Source organism: Hypanus sabinus, chromosome 10, assembly GCF_030144855.1.
Source record: "Hypanus sabinus isolate sHypSab1 chromosome 10, sHypSab1.hap1, whole genome shotgun sequence".
Classification (NCBI taxonomy): Eukaryota; Metazoa; Chordata; class Chondrichthyes; order Myliobatiformes; family Dasyatidae; genus Hypanus; species Hypanus sabinus.
Genome location: NC_082715.1, coordinates 23,241,458 through 23,261,376, shown reverse-complemented (window position 1 = coordinate 23,261,376; position 19,919 = coordinate 23,241,458). Strand labels below are relative to the sequence as shown.

The window sequence follows — 19,919 nt, the reverse complement described above, 5'->3', positions numbered from 1 at the left end:
TACTATTGAGATTAACGTCACTCATCATCCAAACTCTTCACAATCCATCCATTTCCCTGGCAATCTGCAAGAAGGTGCCTCAGATTAATTGACATCTTGGTGTCACAACTGACCCAAAGCCGAGTCTGAGATTCAGACCATCACAGGTGTGATCTTTTGCAGCTGTGCCCATCTATTTCAAAGTTGGATGTGTTGTGCTTCACAGATGAGCTTCTGCACACCACTGCGGTAACCTATGGCTATTTGTATTAGTGCAACCTTCCCATCAGCTGGAACCAATCTGGCCATTCTCCTCTGACAAGGCATTCTTTTTCCCTCAGAATCACCATTGATTGAATGTTTGTTATTTTTCACATCATTCTCTGAAAACTCCAGAAACGGTTAGAAGTCCCAGGAAATCAGCAAACTACCCTGTCTGACACCCAATACTCATTCCACGATTAAAGTCACTTTTCTTTCCTTTTCTGATATTTGGTCTGAACAACAACTGAACCTCTTGACCATGTCTGCTTGCTTTTATGCATTAAATTGCTGCCACGTGATTGGCTGATTAGATAACTGTATTAACGAGCAGGTGTACCTAATAAAGGTACACTGTGTGTACATCTTTATCACCTTTAGACCCAATATTCCATTCCAAAAATAGTCTTCTTCATTCTACTCTTTGTAAACTCAAGTTTGTTTAACACTGTGTTGCCACTGATCTAATTCACCTGCCCCGCTCTTCCACCACATTGCTAAGCAATGTCTTGATCTTAAAATTTTCATCATCTTTTACAAATACCTCCCTCCTTATTTTTTGAACCTCTATCTGTATAACCTAAAATATCAGCTTCCCTTCAATCATGAGTTCTTGGTTATTGCTGAATTACAGAATTCCACTCTTCTAGGCCATTACTTAAGCTGCCAAAATGTTAATGTTCTTTTTATAAGACTGTTTATTTCACAGCTCACTTTCCTCCTTAAATACTGTTTGAACAATCTTTGATCACATACCCTGAAATCTCCTTAAGTGGCTTGACACCATTTTTGTTTAGTGACATTCCTGTGAATCGCTTTGGGTCATTTTGCTAAATTAAGGGAAGCTGTGAAGTCGATGTGACAAAAAAAGTTAAGAAGATAGGGGAAAAAATGTAAAAAGTATTCTTGCTTAATAATCATGAAGCACAGTAAATAGCAGGTCTTTTGGGAAAAAAACAATGAAATAGGACTAATTAGGAAGGCCTTGTAAAACAGTGAGGCATGATGGGCTGACAGGTCTCCTTTACACAGTACAGCACAAGATTAGGCCTTTAGGTCTTTGATGTGTGTGCTGACCCTGAAGCCAGTTTAAACTAATCCAATCTGTCTGCAGATGGTCAAATGTCCCTCCAGTCCCTGCTTGTACCTTCTTAAATACCTCTTTACTGATGTATCATTCTAGGAAAAAGGAAATTTTCTGCTCAGGATTCAGATTTCAGCTCAGAAATTTAGTAAAGCTGACATTATGGCCTGGATCAGACTGAACAGAGCTCTCTGCCACCAGCAGATCTCACATCACTGCATTTAACTGGACCAATTACAGATGCCGATTCAGCAATACTGCATTACACAGAAGGCAGTAGGGAATTCCATCACAGAACATGCCTGACTGGATTTCACTGGCAGGGAGCTCAGGGAGAGGCACTCTACAGTTACATAACCTAGATACCATTTAACAACATTCTACATGCAGGCTATGGTGCGAAGGATGAAACTACACTGAAGGCAGTGAGGAGGAGATTTACTAGGATGTTGCCTCAGACAGAATGCAGAATTAACAGGTGAAATTAGATAGACTTCTGTTTTCCTAGGAGTGGAGTGGCCTGAGCAGAATCTGATAGAGATCCGAAAAATTATAGAGGGTATGGATGGAGTGGATAGTGAGAGGGCAGCACTGTAATGGAGTTGTTAGCACAATGCTTTACAGTACCAGCGACCTGGGTTCAATTCCTGTTGCTGACTGTAAGGAGTTTTTACGTTCTCCCGATGACCAAATGGTTTCCTCCCACAGTTCAAAAACCTATCACTGGTGGGTTAATTGGTCATTGGTCATGATGATGTTAGGTTTAAAAAGGGCAGCACAGCTTGAAGAGCAAGAAGGGCCTATTCCATGCTGTATCTCAATAAGTAAATATAAATAGAGCTCTTCCCCACAAAACCAGAGGAGAGAGGAATTCTGATTACTTATAAACTGAGGTGAATTTAGTTTCAACTTTATTCCCAGACAAAATTCACATCAAATCACATTAGATGATTTTCTACTCTACTGCTCAGAAATATTATTTGCTGTAACAGCCTTATCTTCTAAGCAGTAGAATATTTCAAGAGCAAATTTTTGAACTGATTTTCTCCCCTCTCAGTTTGATCATTTAATCACATTCCTAATATAGTAATTGTCCATGTAAATGATCTTGTATTTTTATAATTTCCCTAGTTAGTCACCTCTGGTTTTCAGCAATTTTTCTCCTCCTGAAGATACTGGAAACTTTCTTGCTGGTCTACCAGCCTTTCAATAACTATTCCAACAGCATGCATGTTATCAGGCATCATCATACAGTTTTTGTTACAAATGCAGGCATTCGCATTTTCAGTTGGTTAGGACCCTAGGTGAAATAGAATCATAAAAAAATAGAAACCTATAGCATAATACAGCCCACAAAGCTGTGCCGAATGTGTCCTTACCATAGAAATTACTGAGAGTTACCCATAGCCCTCTATTTGTCTGAGCATGTACCTGTCCAGGAGTCTCTCAAAAGACCCTATCGTATCCGCCTCCACCACCACCACCACCACTCCATTCCATGCACACACCACTCTCTGCGTAAAAACTTACCCAACATCTCCTCTGTATCTACTTCCAAGTACTTTAGGACTGTGCCCTCACCAGCTAGCTATTCCAGCCCTGGGAAAAAGCCTCTGACTATTCACACTATCAATGCCTCTCGTCATCTTAAACATCTCCATCAGGTCACCTCTCATCCTCCGTTGCTCCAAGGAAAAAAGGCCGAGTTCACTCAACCTATTCTCATAAGGCATGCTCCCCAATCCAGGCAACATCCTTGTAAATCTCCTCTGCACCCTTTCTATGGTTTCCACATCCTTCCTGTAGTGAGGCAACCTAAACTGAGCTACTCCAACTGGGGTCTGACCAGGGTCCTATATAGCTGCAACATTATCTCTTGGCTCCTAAATTAAATTCCACGATTAATGAAGGCCAATACACTGTATGCTTTCTTAACCAGAGTCAACCTGAGCAGCTGCTTTGAGTGTCCTATGGACTCAGACCCCAAGATCCCTCTGATCCTCCACACTGCCAAGAGTCTTACCCTTAGTACTATATTCTGCCATCATATTTGACCTACCAAAATGAACCACCTCACATTATCTGGATTGAACTCCACCTGCCTCCTCCCAGCCCAGTTTTGCATCCTATTGATATCCCGCTGTAAACTCCGACAACCCTCCCCACTAACCACAACACTTCCAACCTCTGTGTCATCAGCAAACTTACTAACCCATCCCTCCACTTCCTCATCCAGGTCATTTATAAAAATCACGAAGATAAGGATCCGAGAACAGATCCCTGAGGCACCTCACTGCTGACCGACCTCCATGCAGAATATGACCCATCTACAACCACTTTTTGCCTTCTGTGGGCAGGCCAATTCTGGATCTACTTGGATCCCATGCCACCTTACTTTCTCAATAAGCCTTGCATGGGGTACCTGGTCGAATGCCTTGCTGAAATCCATATACACTACATCTACTGCTCTTCCTTCATCAATATGTTTAGTCAAATCCTCAAAAAATTCAATCAGGCTCAAAAGGCATAACCTGCCTTTCACACAGCCATGCTGACTATTCCTAATCATATTATGCCTCTCCCAATGTTCATAAATCCTGCCTCTCAGGATCTTCTCCATCAACTTAACAACCACTGAATTAAGACTCACTGGTCTATAATTTTCTGGGCTATCTCTCCGCCCTTTCTTGAATAATAGAACAACATCCACAACCCTCCAATCCTCCAGAACCTTTCCCAGCCCCATTGATGATGCAAAGATCATCGCCAGAGGTTCAGCAATCTCCCCCCTTGCCTCCCACGGTAGCCTGGGTACATCTCGTCCGGTCCCAGTGACTTCTCCAATTTGATGCTTTCCAAAAGCACCAGCACATCCTCTTTCTTAATATCTACATGCTCAAGCTTTTCAGTCCACTTCAAGTCATCCCTACAATCACCAAGATCCTTTTCCGTAGGGAATACTGAAGCAAAGTATTCATTAATTACCTCTGCTATCTCCTCCAGTTCCATACACACTTTTCCATTGTCACACTTGATTGGTCCTATTCTCTTACGTATTACCCTCTTGCTCTTCACATACTTGTAGAATCCAGAGAGCTTGGTCAACTTCACCCCCTCATACCCACCTTCCTAAGCCTAACCACTGCTGCCTCCGTTTGCATCGTTTCTTCCCACTGTATTAAGCAATACAGCACACTTGAAAGATTCTGACCGACTCCTGACATCAAACAATCATTAATTTTCTGAATAATCATTGTACAATTGTGCTACACTGTTGAATAATGATTAAATTATCAATCAGCAAGTGGCAAATTTAAATTAACCCTGCCTGTTTAGTTCTCTCCAATATAGTTAATGATTGAAATACTGTCAGATGTATGTGAATTAAACTACTTTGATTCACCACACTGCCAGCCAATTTGCACCTTTTTTCATTCAAGTTTGCAAAATACCATTGTGTCCTTATTTTAGAAATTTCATGGTTACTAAACTCCCAAATTAATCACCAGTAATCTGCGAAAACACCAAACTCTGTTACTATTAGCGTACATAGCTTTAATGATGAAGTGGTAATACTTAATGATTGTCACGTAGTCTCTCTGTCCCAGAAATAATCAAACTTATAATTTTAGACTATGCCTTATCACATAAGATTTTTAAAATACTGTAATCTTACATGTTTAATTTTTGTGCCTTTGTATGAAGGGAGAGAGGGAAATAAAAACAATCTATCTCGACTTCTTTTAACATACCTGACTTAACAGAGAATTCACCCATTATGCCCTCCTCCCCTTTCCATCTCCTGATTTTGTCTCAGATGATCTAACATGTTTGATTGGGAAGTATTTAAAAGCTTTGATTAAGAAATACAGCTTGCCCTATGATTCACTAAGTTACTAACAACTGGTTATCTCTGCTGTGTCACTTCTGTTGGCACACCAGCAGTGTGAGAAGCTAAGTTAGACTCATTGTCTATGAATGTGTTTGACAACGTTCACACATGGGGCCCTGCTCCACCAAGTACGACAAACCCTAAACCCGTCAGACATTCCCCAGCTACTTGATTCACAAATACAAACAGACAACAATCTCACAATCTATTTCATTGATCTGCTTGCTGCTTGGTGAGAGATGGGGAGATGTGCTGCCAATTCCACATGCAGTCATTTATGCATTATTCATAATTAATGCATAATTCACATGTAGTATTTTAAATTTGGCAGACAGACCTCGGGTTAGGAACAACCCAGACCTGTTTTTTGTTAGTACAGCTGGAACCAGCAGCTTTAAGAAATCTCAATGTAGCCCCAAGAATTTCAAGGCAATGTGTGATTTTTTGAGTAATAATTGTTTAATTATGTTGCACTGCTGATGTAAAACTGGAATTGGACAGGTGGTTATGCTGTGAAAATCGGCAGATGCTGGAAATCCAAGCAACATACACAAGGAGCTGGAGGAACTCAGCAGGTCAGGCAGCGTTTATGGAAAACAGTAAACAGTCGATGTTTCAGGCCAAGATCCTGCATCACTCTGACTCAGCCAGAAACAGCGACTGTTCATTCTTTTCCATAGATGCTGCCGGGCCTGCTGAGTTCATTTGCATTTTGTGTGTGTTGCAAATGATTGTGCTGTGCCACTTTGCACTACAATGGACTCTGCTTTTTTTTGGTCTAAATGTATTCTTTCTTGTTAAGAAAATTATGTATAATTTATGCTTTTCTTGTCTGATGCTACGTTCCTGTGATGCTGCTGAAAATACATTTTTATTGCACCAGTGCATATATGTACTTGTGCACCAGACAAGAGTCAGCATTGACTTGAGCTCTCAACCATCTCTCCTTTAGCATGATTGGTACGTATAGGAACATGTGCTTTCTAAGTGTGCTCTTTCACAGATGAAAGAAAAATATTATATATATAAGATTTTTCCAACATACACAAAAACCACAGGCTCCTCAAATTGCAACTGACAAAGATTTACTGCCATGATTATGGATTAATTTAGTTTTAGTGTACATTGTTGCTTTTCCTTTCCATTTATCTGACTGGACTGCAGGTACTACCATCTCTTATTCCTTATCAATTATACTCCTCGTTTACAACCTCCCAAAATCTGTCTGTAACAAAACCCTCTGAATGTTTCCATCTCTGCATGGCAGCCACAGATTTCTGATCATGCCTCTGGGATATCCTGCAGCAATTATGCATAATTCAAGTTACCACATACCATGCAAGTGCAAATTGATATCTATAGCAGAGGAACAGATAGTTTACCATTTTATCTTCGGTGCAGAACTCCTTAAAAGAGCATTTGATGCTGTATCTATCGTATTTCAAAGTCAAATTGAACGTGCTGGACAGTCTTCATTGTTCCTTTCTGTGCCATATGGCACGTTGGGTGGCAACCCTCTTTAGCATGTTGTCTATTTGTTTATATGAGGCCGAGTTGCTAGCTCAATGCTTAACCCAGCAGGGATCCTGTCAGATTCGAACCCAGGACCACTTGCCTTGACGTTTCTTGAAGATGCTATTACACCACATGTAATATATGTAAACTGTCTACATGTTTCTTTAAATAAAACTAACTTCTTTCATAATAAATTGATGAAGGATCACAGAACCATAATACTGACTGCTTCTCTTTCCATATATATGGCTTGACCTACTGTCTTTCTGGAAATCTGTTCTTATTTCATAACAGCATCTGCAGTCTTTAAAATATATTTTTCATTCACTGACTGTTCTTTCAACTAGTTCCTGGGATTAGATAAATCTCCTGTTATTAAAAACCAGCGAGCAAAACTCTACATAAGTTAACACCATCTGCAGAAAAATATCAGAAGAATACGAGTTAGATTGTAGAACTCAATCAGCAATGACAAGGGCAAACTGCTATCAAGTGGTTCAGCTTTTAAAACCATTTATTATTGAATGTTAAATACAACTTAGGAGCAAGTGTCAAGGATCTTGGAATACTTTATGACCCCCTCAAAGAGCTCTGATAAGTGTTCAGCCTTGTTAAAAATTCAAAGTTCTGTTGCAACAGACCTTATAAAATCTACTTAGTAAATTACATCAGTTAATAACATTAGCTGGCATTTGCTGGTGAGATCTTGAGGTCACACATATTTTGAATGCAACTAGAAGTGCATGGTGTACTGCTGGATCATTGTTCTGAAATCTAAGCTGTAAACATAGCCCTCTTCCAAGAAAAAAATCAAACAGAGGCAAATAAGTGAGAGATCTATCCATCTACACTGTTACATAAAAAGACAATAATTTTCCCCACCCCTGCACACTAATGCTAGAAAACAAAGTCATTTCTAATTTCAATGCAGTATTCTGTAACATTATATAAATAATAATTCACTCTCATCAAGTCCCAGACCTTTGTTTTTGTGGTTCAAAGTACAAAGAATGTACACATTATACAACCCTCAGATTCATCTCCTTACAGGCAACAAAGAAACCCAGAAGAACCCATAGAAAAGACTGACAAACATCCAATGTGCAGAGAGAGAAAAAAATCGTGCTTACAAATAAAAGTAAGTGAATAGTATTTAGAATGAAATCGAGTCCTCAAGACACGAAGCCCAGTAGAGCAGGCCCCAGGCCCACAACCTCAAAACAGTGAAGAGCGGAGTAACCAACTTGATTTTAACGAAATCAGCTTCAAATACATGCATATCTAAACATAGCTTCAATTTCCAGAACAAATTAAGTTTAAAGCACCAAGCATTGATGGTTTGGAAATGGGAGTCACATGCAAGACATAGACATTTGCAAGTATGTGACAAGTGAATCAGTCACTGAATTATGGTAAAAGCAAACAAATTGCTAATTTGGGGCTATAAAGTTAAAATCTAAAACAATCAAGTTATCTAATTGCAATTCACCACTAATACCATAACTCTCTGCTCTAGATATGTCATTTTAATGAAGATTTGTCTCTGAATTCTGTGCAAATCAATGTGAATTACATAAAATTTCCAATCATTTGATGCAACTGACTTGAGTGACCTTTATACTCACATGAATGCAACATAATCAATCCTAGTGATATATCCTTCTATTTCTTTATTCCTGACAATCGACCTTCTCTATTACAATGAGATCATTTTCCTATACAACTTCTTGTGGTCGTGAGCTCGGTATTCTTAGAAACCTGGGAATAAATCAATGTTTCTTGATTTTTTTTTAAGAGGATAACCTTGAATAAATTCCTTCTATGTGATCCTTGTTTGAAACATGCTTACCATTTTTGTTATTTCAAACTTGTTCCCTTCTTTGTACACTGTAACACGCACCTATTGAGAAATATATCTGACATAACCACTATATATACCTGAAATATAATCACTATGTATTAGCTATTTACTATACTATGTAATCACTTCTAGGTACTGAATATTAGTATGTATTATTTTACTAGACACATTTTGTTATGTGTTGTTTTCACTAGATACTTTGTACTCTCTTAGCTGCATATTATGGCACTTACAGAACACCTGTTTGTTTTGCAGCACTATTAGCTGAGATGTATCCCATGTATTACACTCAGCCTTTGTTTAGTACGAGATAACGGTGGCGGACAGGATGCTGCGAGCAGGAATGTAATGTGAGGGAGGTTGTCTGGAAAGCATAATCCTGGCCACGAATAAGGTCCCAATGCGAATGGGTGAAAAATAACGGTGGCGCACCGCGGGCTAGGCAAGAGCGATTAATTAATTCGTATATAAATGATATGCAATTAAAACTTGATTGGGTATGCTGATGAAACCGAAATGTAACTGAGATAAGAAATTACTATAAAGAATGCTGTACACCGGAGCTCGGCGGGCTTTCGGTGACAAGTTCATTGATTGCCTCAGCCTTTGTTTGCAAATAAAGGTTTAAACTTCTCGAAGAATTGTCTGCGTCTCTGGGTCATTTCAAGTAACCACGACATTTCCCAAAATGCTGGAGGAACTCAGTGGGTCAGGTAGCATCTATGGAAATAGTTGACACTTCGACCGAGACCTTTCATCAGAACTGGAAAGGAAGAGGGGAAGACGCCAGAATAAAGAGGTGGGAGGAGAGGAAGAAGGATAGCTAGAAGGTGATAGATATAGGCGGGAAATATATAGGTCTGGAAAAGACATAATCTGATAGGGGAGGAGAGTGGACCATGTGAGAAAGGGAAGGAGGGGACCCAGGAGGAGGTGATAGGCAGGTGAGAAAAAGTAAGAGGCCTGAGTGGGGAACATAGGAAGAAGGGAAGGGGGAGGGAAATTTCTTTTACCAAAAGGAGAAATCGATATTCATACCCATCAGGTTGGAGGCTAGCCAGGCAATGTAAGGTGCTGCTCCTCCACTCTGAGGCTGGTCTCATCTTGGAACAAGAGGAAGCTGTGGACCGACATGCTGGAACAGGAATGGGAATCAGAATTGAAACGTTTGGCCACCCCGGGAAGTTCAGCTTTTGCCAGATGGAAGCTCAATGTGACCCAGCACACTGTGTTAGGTCAAATTAAGCTTATTTTTCCCAGCATGTTCAATCATTCCTCATTAGAGAACCTTGCACATTTTTATTGAAGGGCAAGCTATTCTACTTTGCTTTTTGGCAGTTATTATTAATGTGAAAATTACTCCCATATTAGGAATGGCTACTCACTTAATAACAAAACACAGAGGAGCCAATCCCTAAAAATCTAAAGAAGCAAGCTCATTCAGACAGACATGAGAAATATGACTGATAGCTTCCGGTAACATGTTCTGGTCAGTATGTTACCTGACATTATGTACTTGATATCACTGTAACAAATTATATGGTGTAGAATGGAAAGATGCAATGTTTTTCTTAGCAATAACAAGATAACAATGAAGAACATTACTTGTGCAATTATATTTAAAGGATAAACACAAAAGAGAGACACAATTGCTTCCTAAAATTTAGAAAATTGCAGTATATATCAGTTTGTTATGGTTTTGAGGCAAATATATAAATATCACTGAATTTTATATTCAAACTATTTTTAAGTTAAGTGTAATTTTATTTTTTTCATGTGAGTGGGGGTGGTGTTGATGTTCTTGTTGCCACTTACGCATTGGTTTTTTTGTGTGTCGGGGGGGGGGTGTTTTGATGTTTTACTATAAACAGGTTCCATGGTTTTCTTCGTTTTGTGGCTGTCTGTGGAGAAGATGAATCTCAGGATTGTTTACTGCAAACATACTTTGATAACAAAATGTACTTTGAACTGTTCTGTAGAAATGTAAATGCTGTAGTTAAAAAGTGCCATAACCTTCAGGTCCACAGATGAAGTGAAGTTTGCACCATTTTATCCGCAACAATGTTTTAGCAGCTAATACTCACTGGCCACTTTAGATGAGGTACACCTGTTCGTTAATGCAAATATTCAATCATGCGCCAGCAACTCAATCCATTAAAGCACGTATACATGGCCATGAGGTTCAGTTGCCTTTCAGGCCAAACATCAGAATGGGGAAGAAATGTGATCCAAGTGACTCTGAATGTGGAATGTTTGCTGATGCCAGACGGTGTGGTTTGAGTATCTCAGAAACTGCTGATACCCTGAGATATTCACACGAGCATCCGGAGTTGACAGAGAATGTTGTGGAAATTTTTTTTTTAAATCAACCAGTGAGTGGCTAGTTCTGTGGATGAAAACACACTGTCAATGAAGGAAGTCAAAGGGGAATCGCCATACCGGGTCAGGTTGACAGGAAGGCGGCAGTAACTTAATTAACCAGGTGTTACAAGTGGTGTGGTTATTGGAGTTATTAAGGAACAAGCTTTGAAGAGGATGGGCCACAGCTGCAGAAGACCACTAACGTACACTCAAACGGCCACTTTATTAGGTACAGGAGGTTCCTAATAAAATGGGCACTGCGTGCATAAATAAATCGGAAAATCTTTTACTGGCACATAACTAATAGCAGGGTCATAAGAATCCAGGTCGGACAAAGGACATGGCTTTATGAGTATCCCACATCAAAATCTGGAGGAACTCAGCAAGTCAGGCAGCACCTGTGGAAGGGAATAAAGAAGAGAGGCACCAGAAAGAGATGGGATAAAGGTCCTAAAAACACAAAAATACACTGCTGTTTGTCATTTATCCAGACCAATGAGTCCATAACAAACTTATTTTCAGTGAAGACTGTTTTCAAACAAGGCCATGTCATGGCCCTGTCATTTCTTTTTAGCTTACCCCATTATGTTGTACCTCACCTCCACTTTCTTACAGAACAAATAGGAAACTGTTCAATTTACATAACCCATTTCAGGATTCAGCAATTAAGTCATGTTATACGCATTATGCTTGTATATCTGCGCATTTGTAAGCACATAAGAGACCTTGGAAAATGTGAACCACTTCCCATACTTCAAGAGCCACCTCTTACTGATTGCAGACAACAAGGTTTGAATGCACCATTAACCTAATTAATTGGCAAAGGAAACAGATGCTCTGAAATCATGACCTCAAACCCAGATAAACAATGATCCCTACCTACCTATGTACTTCTCAGGGTCAACAACGTGCATCAGACACATCATTACTCCAGCAAAGTACAACCAGTGTTACAAATAAATTAGCAAATTAATTAAACCATTATACACAAAATGCTGGAGGAACTCAGCAGGTCAGGCAACATCCACAGAAATGAACAAACGGTCGATGTTTCAGGCAGAGACACTTCCTCAAGATTGGGAAGGACGGGGAAGATGCCAGAATAAAAAGTGGGTGGAGGAGTGGAAGATGGAAGGCCAGAGGGTGATAGGTGAAGCCAGGTGGGTAGGAAAGGTAAAGTGCTGGAGAGGAAGGAATCTGATAAGAGAGGAGAGTGGACCACAGAGAAAGGGGAGGAGGAGGAGGGGAAGCAGGGAGATGTGACAGGCAGGTGAGAAGAGGTTTGTATGAGGCCAGAATAGGGAGAAGAGGAGGGGATGGTGAAGGATTTTTTTTAAACTGGAAAGAAGAAATGCTATTCAGTTGGAGGCTAACCCAGATGGAATACAAGGTATTGCTCCTCCATCCTGAGAGTGGCCTCAATGTGGCACAAGAGGAGGAAATATGAGCAGTTTTTTTTTGTAAGAGGCTACAGACAACATATAATCTTAAGGGGAGAAGGTAGAGCGATAGGTGAGAACTGGATCTACTGATATACTGGAAACGCTAGCTATATTTAGACTGTATAAATTGCATAATCTGAATGGTTTGTCAGTCTGCTTGCCATGGGAAAGCGGGAATGCAGATAGCTCAAAGTGTTGGCATATTAATCTAATTTTCTCTATAGATTGGGGAGAAAAGGCATGCACAAAACGGTTTAAGTTATTTAGTTCAAATTCAAGTTTAATTGTCATTCAACCATACATGAATACCCATGAATACAGGCAAAAAAAAGTGTTACTCTGGGGCCAGGGTGCAAAACACCGTACCAACAGTCACACAAAAAAATAGTCTAAGTTCCAGACTCCATGAATGTTGCAGCAGTCTGCAGTCAAACACAATACATCTTGACTTCCAAGATCTTAGGGTTAATTCAACAAGGAATGGTACTAGATCATATTTTTTTGGATGAAAGGAGTCTAGAAAATGGAGTTGACCTGGGTTTATTAAAGATATTTAACAATTCTGGTTAATTAAAGAATTCTGGTTAATAAAGTTAAAAGCTAATGGAGGGTCAGTATTAGATTGATTTAAAAAAAAGGATAGAGAATCTGGAAAAAGATAAACTTGCAGGATCACAGAAACACAAGGCGAAATGGAGGTGATTGCATAGAACTGGCATGAATGGATTTAATGGATCAAATCACTTTCTCTGGTGCTGTAACGTTTCCATGAGACTGCAATCAGATAATCACTTCAGTGATCCATAGCAAATGACATTTGTTTAATGTAGGCTGATGTTTTCAGACCTTTACCTTTAAGACTACTAGTCTGGAAATCAAATTAATCATGAATTGAAATGAAAACTAAAAGATGAGGAATGTGAAAAAGGATATCATCTATAGAAATCAAATGTAAACTGTAATTATGAATAGGCTGATTGACTTACTTTCCCAGTTACCAATTTACATCACCCACTCACAAACCGGTGTCTAGTTTCCAGTATCTTAATACATTATAACTACACGCTTGTTGTGATGACGTGACCAACCAAAGCTGCAATAGACATACACAGGGAATGATTATTTTTATTTATTTCTGTGGAACAGGTCCTTCTAGCCCAACGAGTCGCTCCACACAGGAGCCCACCTATATTCAACCCTAGCCTAATCACAGGGCAATTTACAACATCTTTGGACTGTACAAGGAAACCAGAGCACCCAGAGGAAACTCAAGTAGCCATAGTGAGAATGTTCAAACACCTTACAGGTGGCGCTGGAATTAAAATTCGAACTCCAACGCCGAGCGTAATTTTTCTCTTTTTTATTCATTTATGGGATGTAGGAATTGCCAACTAAGCCAGCATTTATTGTTCACCCCTAGTTGCCCTTGAGAAGGTGGTGATGAGCTGCAGTCCCCGAGGTGCAGGTACACCCACAGTGCTGTTAGGAAGGGAATTCCCATGATTTTGACCCAGCGACAATGAAAGAATGGTGATATGTTTCCAAGTCAGGATGGTAAGTGGCTTGGAGGGGGATTTCCAAGTGGTGGTGCTCCCAGGAATCTGCTGTTCTCGTCCTTCCAGGTGGCAGTGGTCGTGGGTCTGGAAGGTGCTGCCTTAGGAACCTTGGTATGATGTTGCAGTGCATCTTGTAGATAGTACACACTGCTACGGCTGATTGTCAATGGTGGAGGGATTGGATGCTTGTACAGGTACCAATCAAGTGGGCTGCCTTGTACTGGATGGTGTCAAGCTTGTTGAGTGTTGACGGAGCTGCACTCATCCGGGTGAGTGGTGAGTATTCCATTACACTCCTGACCTGAGCCTTGTGGATGGTGGACAGGCTTTGGGGAGCCAGGAGGTGAGTTACACACTGCAGGATTCCTAGCCTTTGACCTGCTCTGGTAGCCTTGGTGTTTATATGGCTAGACCAGTTCAATTTGCTGTCAATTGTAACTCAATTTGTCAATTTGCTGTCAATTGTTGATAGTAGGGGATTCAGTGATGGTGATACTACTGAATGCCAAGGGATAGCATTGTACTAATCGCTAAACTACTGTGCTGCCCTAGTTACCTAGTTTCATTCTTGATTTAGTATGTAATTCACATAATTGTTTAATTAGAATTTAATTAAAGTAATGTGTGGTCTAGGATTTGCCTTTGTGAATGTGTGTGTTTGGAACTAACTTGCTATTAGTTGGAAAACTCGACCTTTTCCTCCATTTTTAATATATACATATTTACATTATCATCATCATTATGTGCCATGTCATACGACGTGAGTGGTCGTGGTCTTCCCACGACCATGACTGCCCTTGGCAAATTCTACATAAGTGGTTTGCCATTGCCTTCTTCAGGGCAGTGTCTTTACAAGACGGGTGACCCCCAGCCATTATCGATACTCTTCAGAGATTGTCTGCCCAGGGTCAGTGGACACATAACCAGTGCTTGTGATGTGCACCAGCTGCTCATATGACCATCCACCACCTGCTCCCATGGCTTCACATGGCCTTGATCAAAGGGCTAAGCAGGCGCTACACCTTGCCCAAGAGTGACCTGCACACTAGCAGAGGCAAGGAGTGCCTTACACCTCGTTTGGTAGGGACACATCTCCACCCTACCACCCAATAACTTAAATTAATTCCTTAACTTCCTTCTGAAATAAATTCCTTCCAAATCTTAGAGCAATCAGTTTTTGCAGGAAAACATGCTCATTCTTATATTTCTGTATTAATTCAACAGAGTGGTCAACATTCCTCAGGTCAGGCAGCATCTATGGAGAGGAATAAACAGTCGACATTCTGGGCCTTCATCAGGACTCAGGACTGTGAAAGCATAGATGCTGCCTGATCTGAGGAGTTCCTCCAACATTTTGCGTGAGTTGCTTTGGATTTCCAGCATCTGAAGAATCATTCGTGTTGTTAATCAACATACATATTCATTTATGCAAAGTCACAAAAGCATTGATTTTAAAATATTAAACATTCTCTTAAATTACTGCAATGTAAAATTCACTGTCAGAAATATAACAGAGAATACCACAATTATACTGCCATTGTCAAACCAAACACACTACTGGTTGTAGACTGACCTCATCAATCATGTATTTTGAACAACCTTCCCTCAATTCATCTTAATCTGATAAACAGAAAACAATTTGCTGGTTTCAACAGTTACAATGGCACCAAAATGATTTCGCAACACTCCCAAATGCACGTAAACAAAATAGGAAGTAAGAACAAAAAATGTAGGTGTTACTGTCTTAATACTTTAGAACTTGCTGCTTTTACTTCAATTTCTTGGTCTCTGTAGTATTTTACTTTTGGAATTACATAGGAGGCATCATTTTTATTTGATATACTTTAAAGTAATGAAGTGGCATGTAGTTGCCGGAATGAGTGGAAAGCTTTTGACATCAGTTATTAGGGTCAGGCTGAGCAAAGAGACAGCAATTTACATTTATATAGGTGGCCAGGATATCTTCACAAGGAGCAAGGCTTCAAGAAAAGGCAGCATCCATCACTAAGGACCACCATCACCCGGGATATGCCCTCTTTCCATTGCTACCATCAGGGAGGAGGCACAGGAGCACAATCAACAATTCAGGAATGGCTTCTTCCCCTCTTCCATCAGACCTCAGAACGGACATTAAATCCCTGAACAGAACCTCACTACTTCTTTCTCTTTTTGCATTGATATGTTCAGGTAATGAGAGGCCTTAGCTTATAAAGCCTTAATCTTAACAGGTAGACAAGGCAGTGAAAAGGGCTTTCTTTCGTTAACCAAGCAAGGATGTTCGTTGAGGCTTTATAAGGCACTGGTGAGGCCTCACCTTGAGTATTGTGAACAGGAGGCAAGGAGACCCGGGGGGGGGGGGGGGGGAGGTGATAAGTAGGTGAGAAGAGGTAATAGGCCAGATTGGGGAATAGAAGAAGATGGAGGGATTTCTTTAAAACAAAAGGAGAAATCAATATTCATGTTTGATATTCACAGAGATTTTATGTTTGCTCTATATATTACAATAGACAATAGACAGTCGGTGCAGGAGTAGGCCATTCGGCCCTTCCAGCCAGCACTGCCATTCACTGTGATCATGGCTGATCATACACAATCAATACCCCGTTCCTGCCCTCTCCCCATATCCCTTGACCCCGCTATCTATAAGAGCTCTATCTAACTCTCTCTTGAATGCATCCAGAGACTTGGCCTCTACTGCCTTTTGGGGCAGAGCATTCCACATATCCACCACTTTCTGGGTGAAAAAGTTTTTCCACATCTCTGTTCTAAATGGCCTACCCCTTATTCTTAAACTGTGGCCTCTAGTTCTGGACACACCCATCAGCAGGAACATGCTTCTTGCCTCCAGTGTGTCCAATCCCTTAATAATCTTAAATGTTTCAATCAGATCCCCTCTCATCCTTCTAAATTCCAGTGTATACAAGCCCAGTCGCTCCAGTCTTTCAACATATGATAGTCCCGCCATTCCAGGAATTAATCTTGTGAACCTACACTGCACTCCCTCAAGAACAAAAATGTCCTTCCTCAAATTTGGAGACCAAAACTGCACACAATACTCCAGGTGGGGTCTCACCAGGGCCCTGTACAGCTGCAGAAGGACCTCTTTACTCCTAGACTCAATTCCTCTTGTTATAAAAGCCAGCATGCCATTAGCTTTCTTCACTGCCTGCATGCTTGCTTTCATTGACTGATGTACAAGAACACCTAGATCTCGTTGTACTTCCCCTTTTCCTAACTTGACTCCATTTAGATAGTAATCTGCCTTCCTGTTCTTGCCACCGGTGGATAACCTCACATTTATCCACATTAAACTGCATTTGCCATACATTTGCCCACTCACCCATCTGTCCAAGTCACCCTGCATTCTCATAACATCCTCCTAACATTTCACACTGCCACCCAGCTTTGTGTCATCAGCAAATTTGCTAATGTTACTTTTAATTCCTTCATCTGAATCATTAATGTATACTGTAAACAGCTGTGGTCCCAGCACCGAATCTTGCGGTACCCCACTGGTCACAGCCTGCCATTCTGAAAGGGACCCGTTAATCACTACTCTTTGTTTCCTGTCAGCCAGCCAATTTTCAATCCATGTCAGTACTCTGCCCCCAATACCATGTGCCCTAATTTTGCCCACTAATCTCCTATGTGGGACTTTATCAAAAGCTTTCTGGAAGTCCAGGTACATTACATCCACTGGCTCTCCCTTGTCCATTTTCATAGTTACATTCTCAAAAAAAACTCCAGAAGATTAGTCAAGCATGATTTTCCCTTCATAAATCCATGCTGACTCGGACTGATCCTTCTACTGCTATCCCAATGTGTTGTAATTTCCTCTTTTATAATTGACTCCAGCATCTTTCCCACCACTGACATCAGGCTAACCGGTCTACAATTCCCTGTTTTCTCTCTCCCTCCTTTCTTGAAAATTATGGCACCCGCCATATATTGATGTATTTATTATCATGTATGGTGTTCACTCTTGATGTTCACGTCATCCAGGAATTTCACTGCATCCTGGTATGGCAATAAACTCCTTTAAACCTGAATTTTAAGTTATTTGTCGGACTGGCGGTGATTCCATTCCAAGTGACGGGCAGCAGTGTGAAACTCGCTGCCTGGCTGGGTGGTCAAGGCGGGAAGACCAGGCAAGGAATGCCTGGACCCCAGCTGCCGGATTATCAACCAAATGTTGGAAGGTGGGCTTAGGCTGGGTCGAAGGACCGCGTGTGCCATAATTTTCCTTGATAGTGCTCGGAGGAATTTACATCATATTTGCAGTAAGAAGTGCACCCAAAACCTAAAGGATGAAGTTTTAGTTGTGTTAACAAGTTTGTTGGGAGAAGAGACAGCCATGGCACCGGGCTGTTGGTGGAGTAATACCCCAGTCAGTAGACAGGATTTCAGTATCAGATCCTGCGGGGTTCTCTGCTCTAAAGCGAACGCTTGTAGTTTATATTCCTATTAAGTATGACGGATGAAAATTACCTGATTGCTGAGGTATCTCTTCAAACACTCTTCGCACACAGCCTTCTTGCAACAAGGAAGTGGTCGGATGGGTTTGTCATCCAGACAAACTCGACAGGTCAAAATAACTAACTGTTTATACTCTCCAACGTAAAGGTTTCCCAGCGAATTAATGTCGATGTGCCGGGAGATGTTAAAGGGTTCCGAAATGGAGGATCCTTCTGGTGTCGGGGAATGTGCGGTGCCCCGGTCCGTCCGGCGACTGAGGGCGGTCGGTGAGGATCGGCCCGAGTCAGGAGGGTTACTCGTCTGTTCACCTTCGCCTCCCAGCGCCGAGTTCCTGCTGTTCTCATTCTCCACGCAGTAGACAGTGCAGTAGACGTGCTGCGACCCCGGGGCGGCCGGCGGAGGTCCGCTCTCATTGTCCGGGAGGTCTCCGGACGGCGGGCGAGACTCGAGCCCGGCGGGACACTCCTCAGTGTTGCGCCGGTCAGCGGGTGGAGGGCAGGTCCCGAACCGGGTGGAGTGCTCCTCCTCATGCTGCTGCTCGGCTGCGACGGCATCAGGGCTTCCCACTGCATGGGGTGGGCGCTCCGTGGCCCGGCCGACCTCGGCCGTGTCCTCATCCTCGCTGGACGTAAGCAGGTCTCCCCCATCTCTAACACATTCATCTTCCATTCCTGACTCCAATCCCATAGGCACAGCTCAAAGCAAGCTTAGACCCACATCTGCTTCCGGGTCCCACTCCCCCCTTTCTTTCGCGATCGCCACTGATAACATTCACTCGTTCATGTTTTCCCCCGGAGGAGGGATTGCAAATCAAACCTTTTAAAAGCAAGATTTCAGGAATGTCGTCTTTCCTTTTCCCGAGGTATTCATTCTCGGAACGCACTCCGAATTCACTCCGATTTACAAAACGGCAGATTTGGAACGATTTCACGAACCCGGAGCTTCCCAGAAATTATCCTGCAGGCTGTTTCCTACATTCATACTTTCACAACAAAGTCGGATCGATTCAACTGTTCGGGGTTTACTGTAATTACCGTGATAAATGGGCACGTTGAATTTACCGTAAATATCAGTAGAATCAGTTACTGAAAGATATCGGAAAAATACATGCAATACACCGAATAGCAGTGATTGTTGTACCGATCAAAAAGTTTTATAGATAGAATTGGGCAAGTATTTTGTAAGCAAATAGGACACTGGAACTAAAATTCCTCCGAACAAATAATAATAATTTGACAAGCAAAATCAGAATTGCAAGCTAAAATTCAAAAGTGCAATCGAAAATCTGCAGTGCTTCCTCGTCGCGCAAAAAAAAGTGCCAAGGTCGCAACAATGGTCATTGTTGCAATGTGGGAATTGATAAGCAGCGCCTGAGAGGAAGGGACGGAGCAACTGCAAAGCAGGGGAAAACACAGCGTCAGCATTAAATGCTCCTTATCACACAAACCGTCCATAATCAGGAAGTACAAGAGTTAACTTTATGTCATCCTGA

The 19,919-nt window shown here is 41.4% G+C and overlaps 1 protein-coding gene across 1 annotated transcript in view; it reads right to left on the bottom strand.

The window, feature by feature from the left end:
- rnf217 (ring finger protein 217) overlaps window positions 1-19,423 on the bottom strand; it is a 108,218-nt gene extending 88,795 nt beyond the window's left edge. The window contains exon 1 of the mRNA XM_059981494.1: window positions 18,440-19,423. Coding sequence (XP_059837477.1) covers window positions 18,440-19,114 — 675 coding nt within the window. The 5' untranslated portion in view covers window positions 19,115-19,423. The remainder of the gene's footprint in view (window positions 1-18,439) is intronic.
- Window positions 19,424-19,919: the final 496 nt, after the last annotated feature.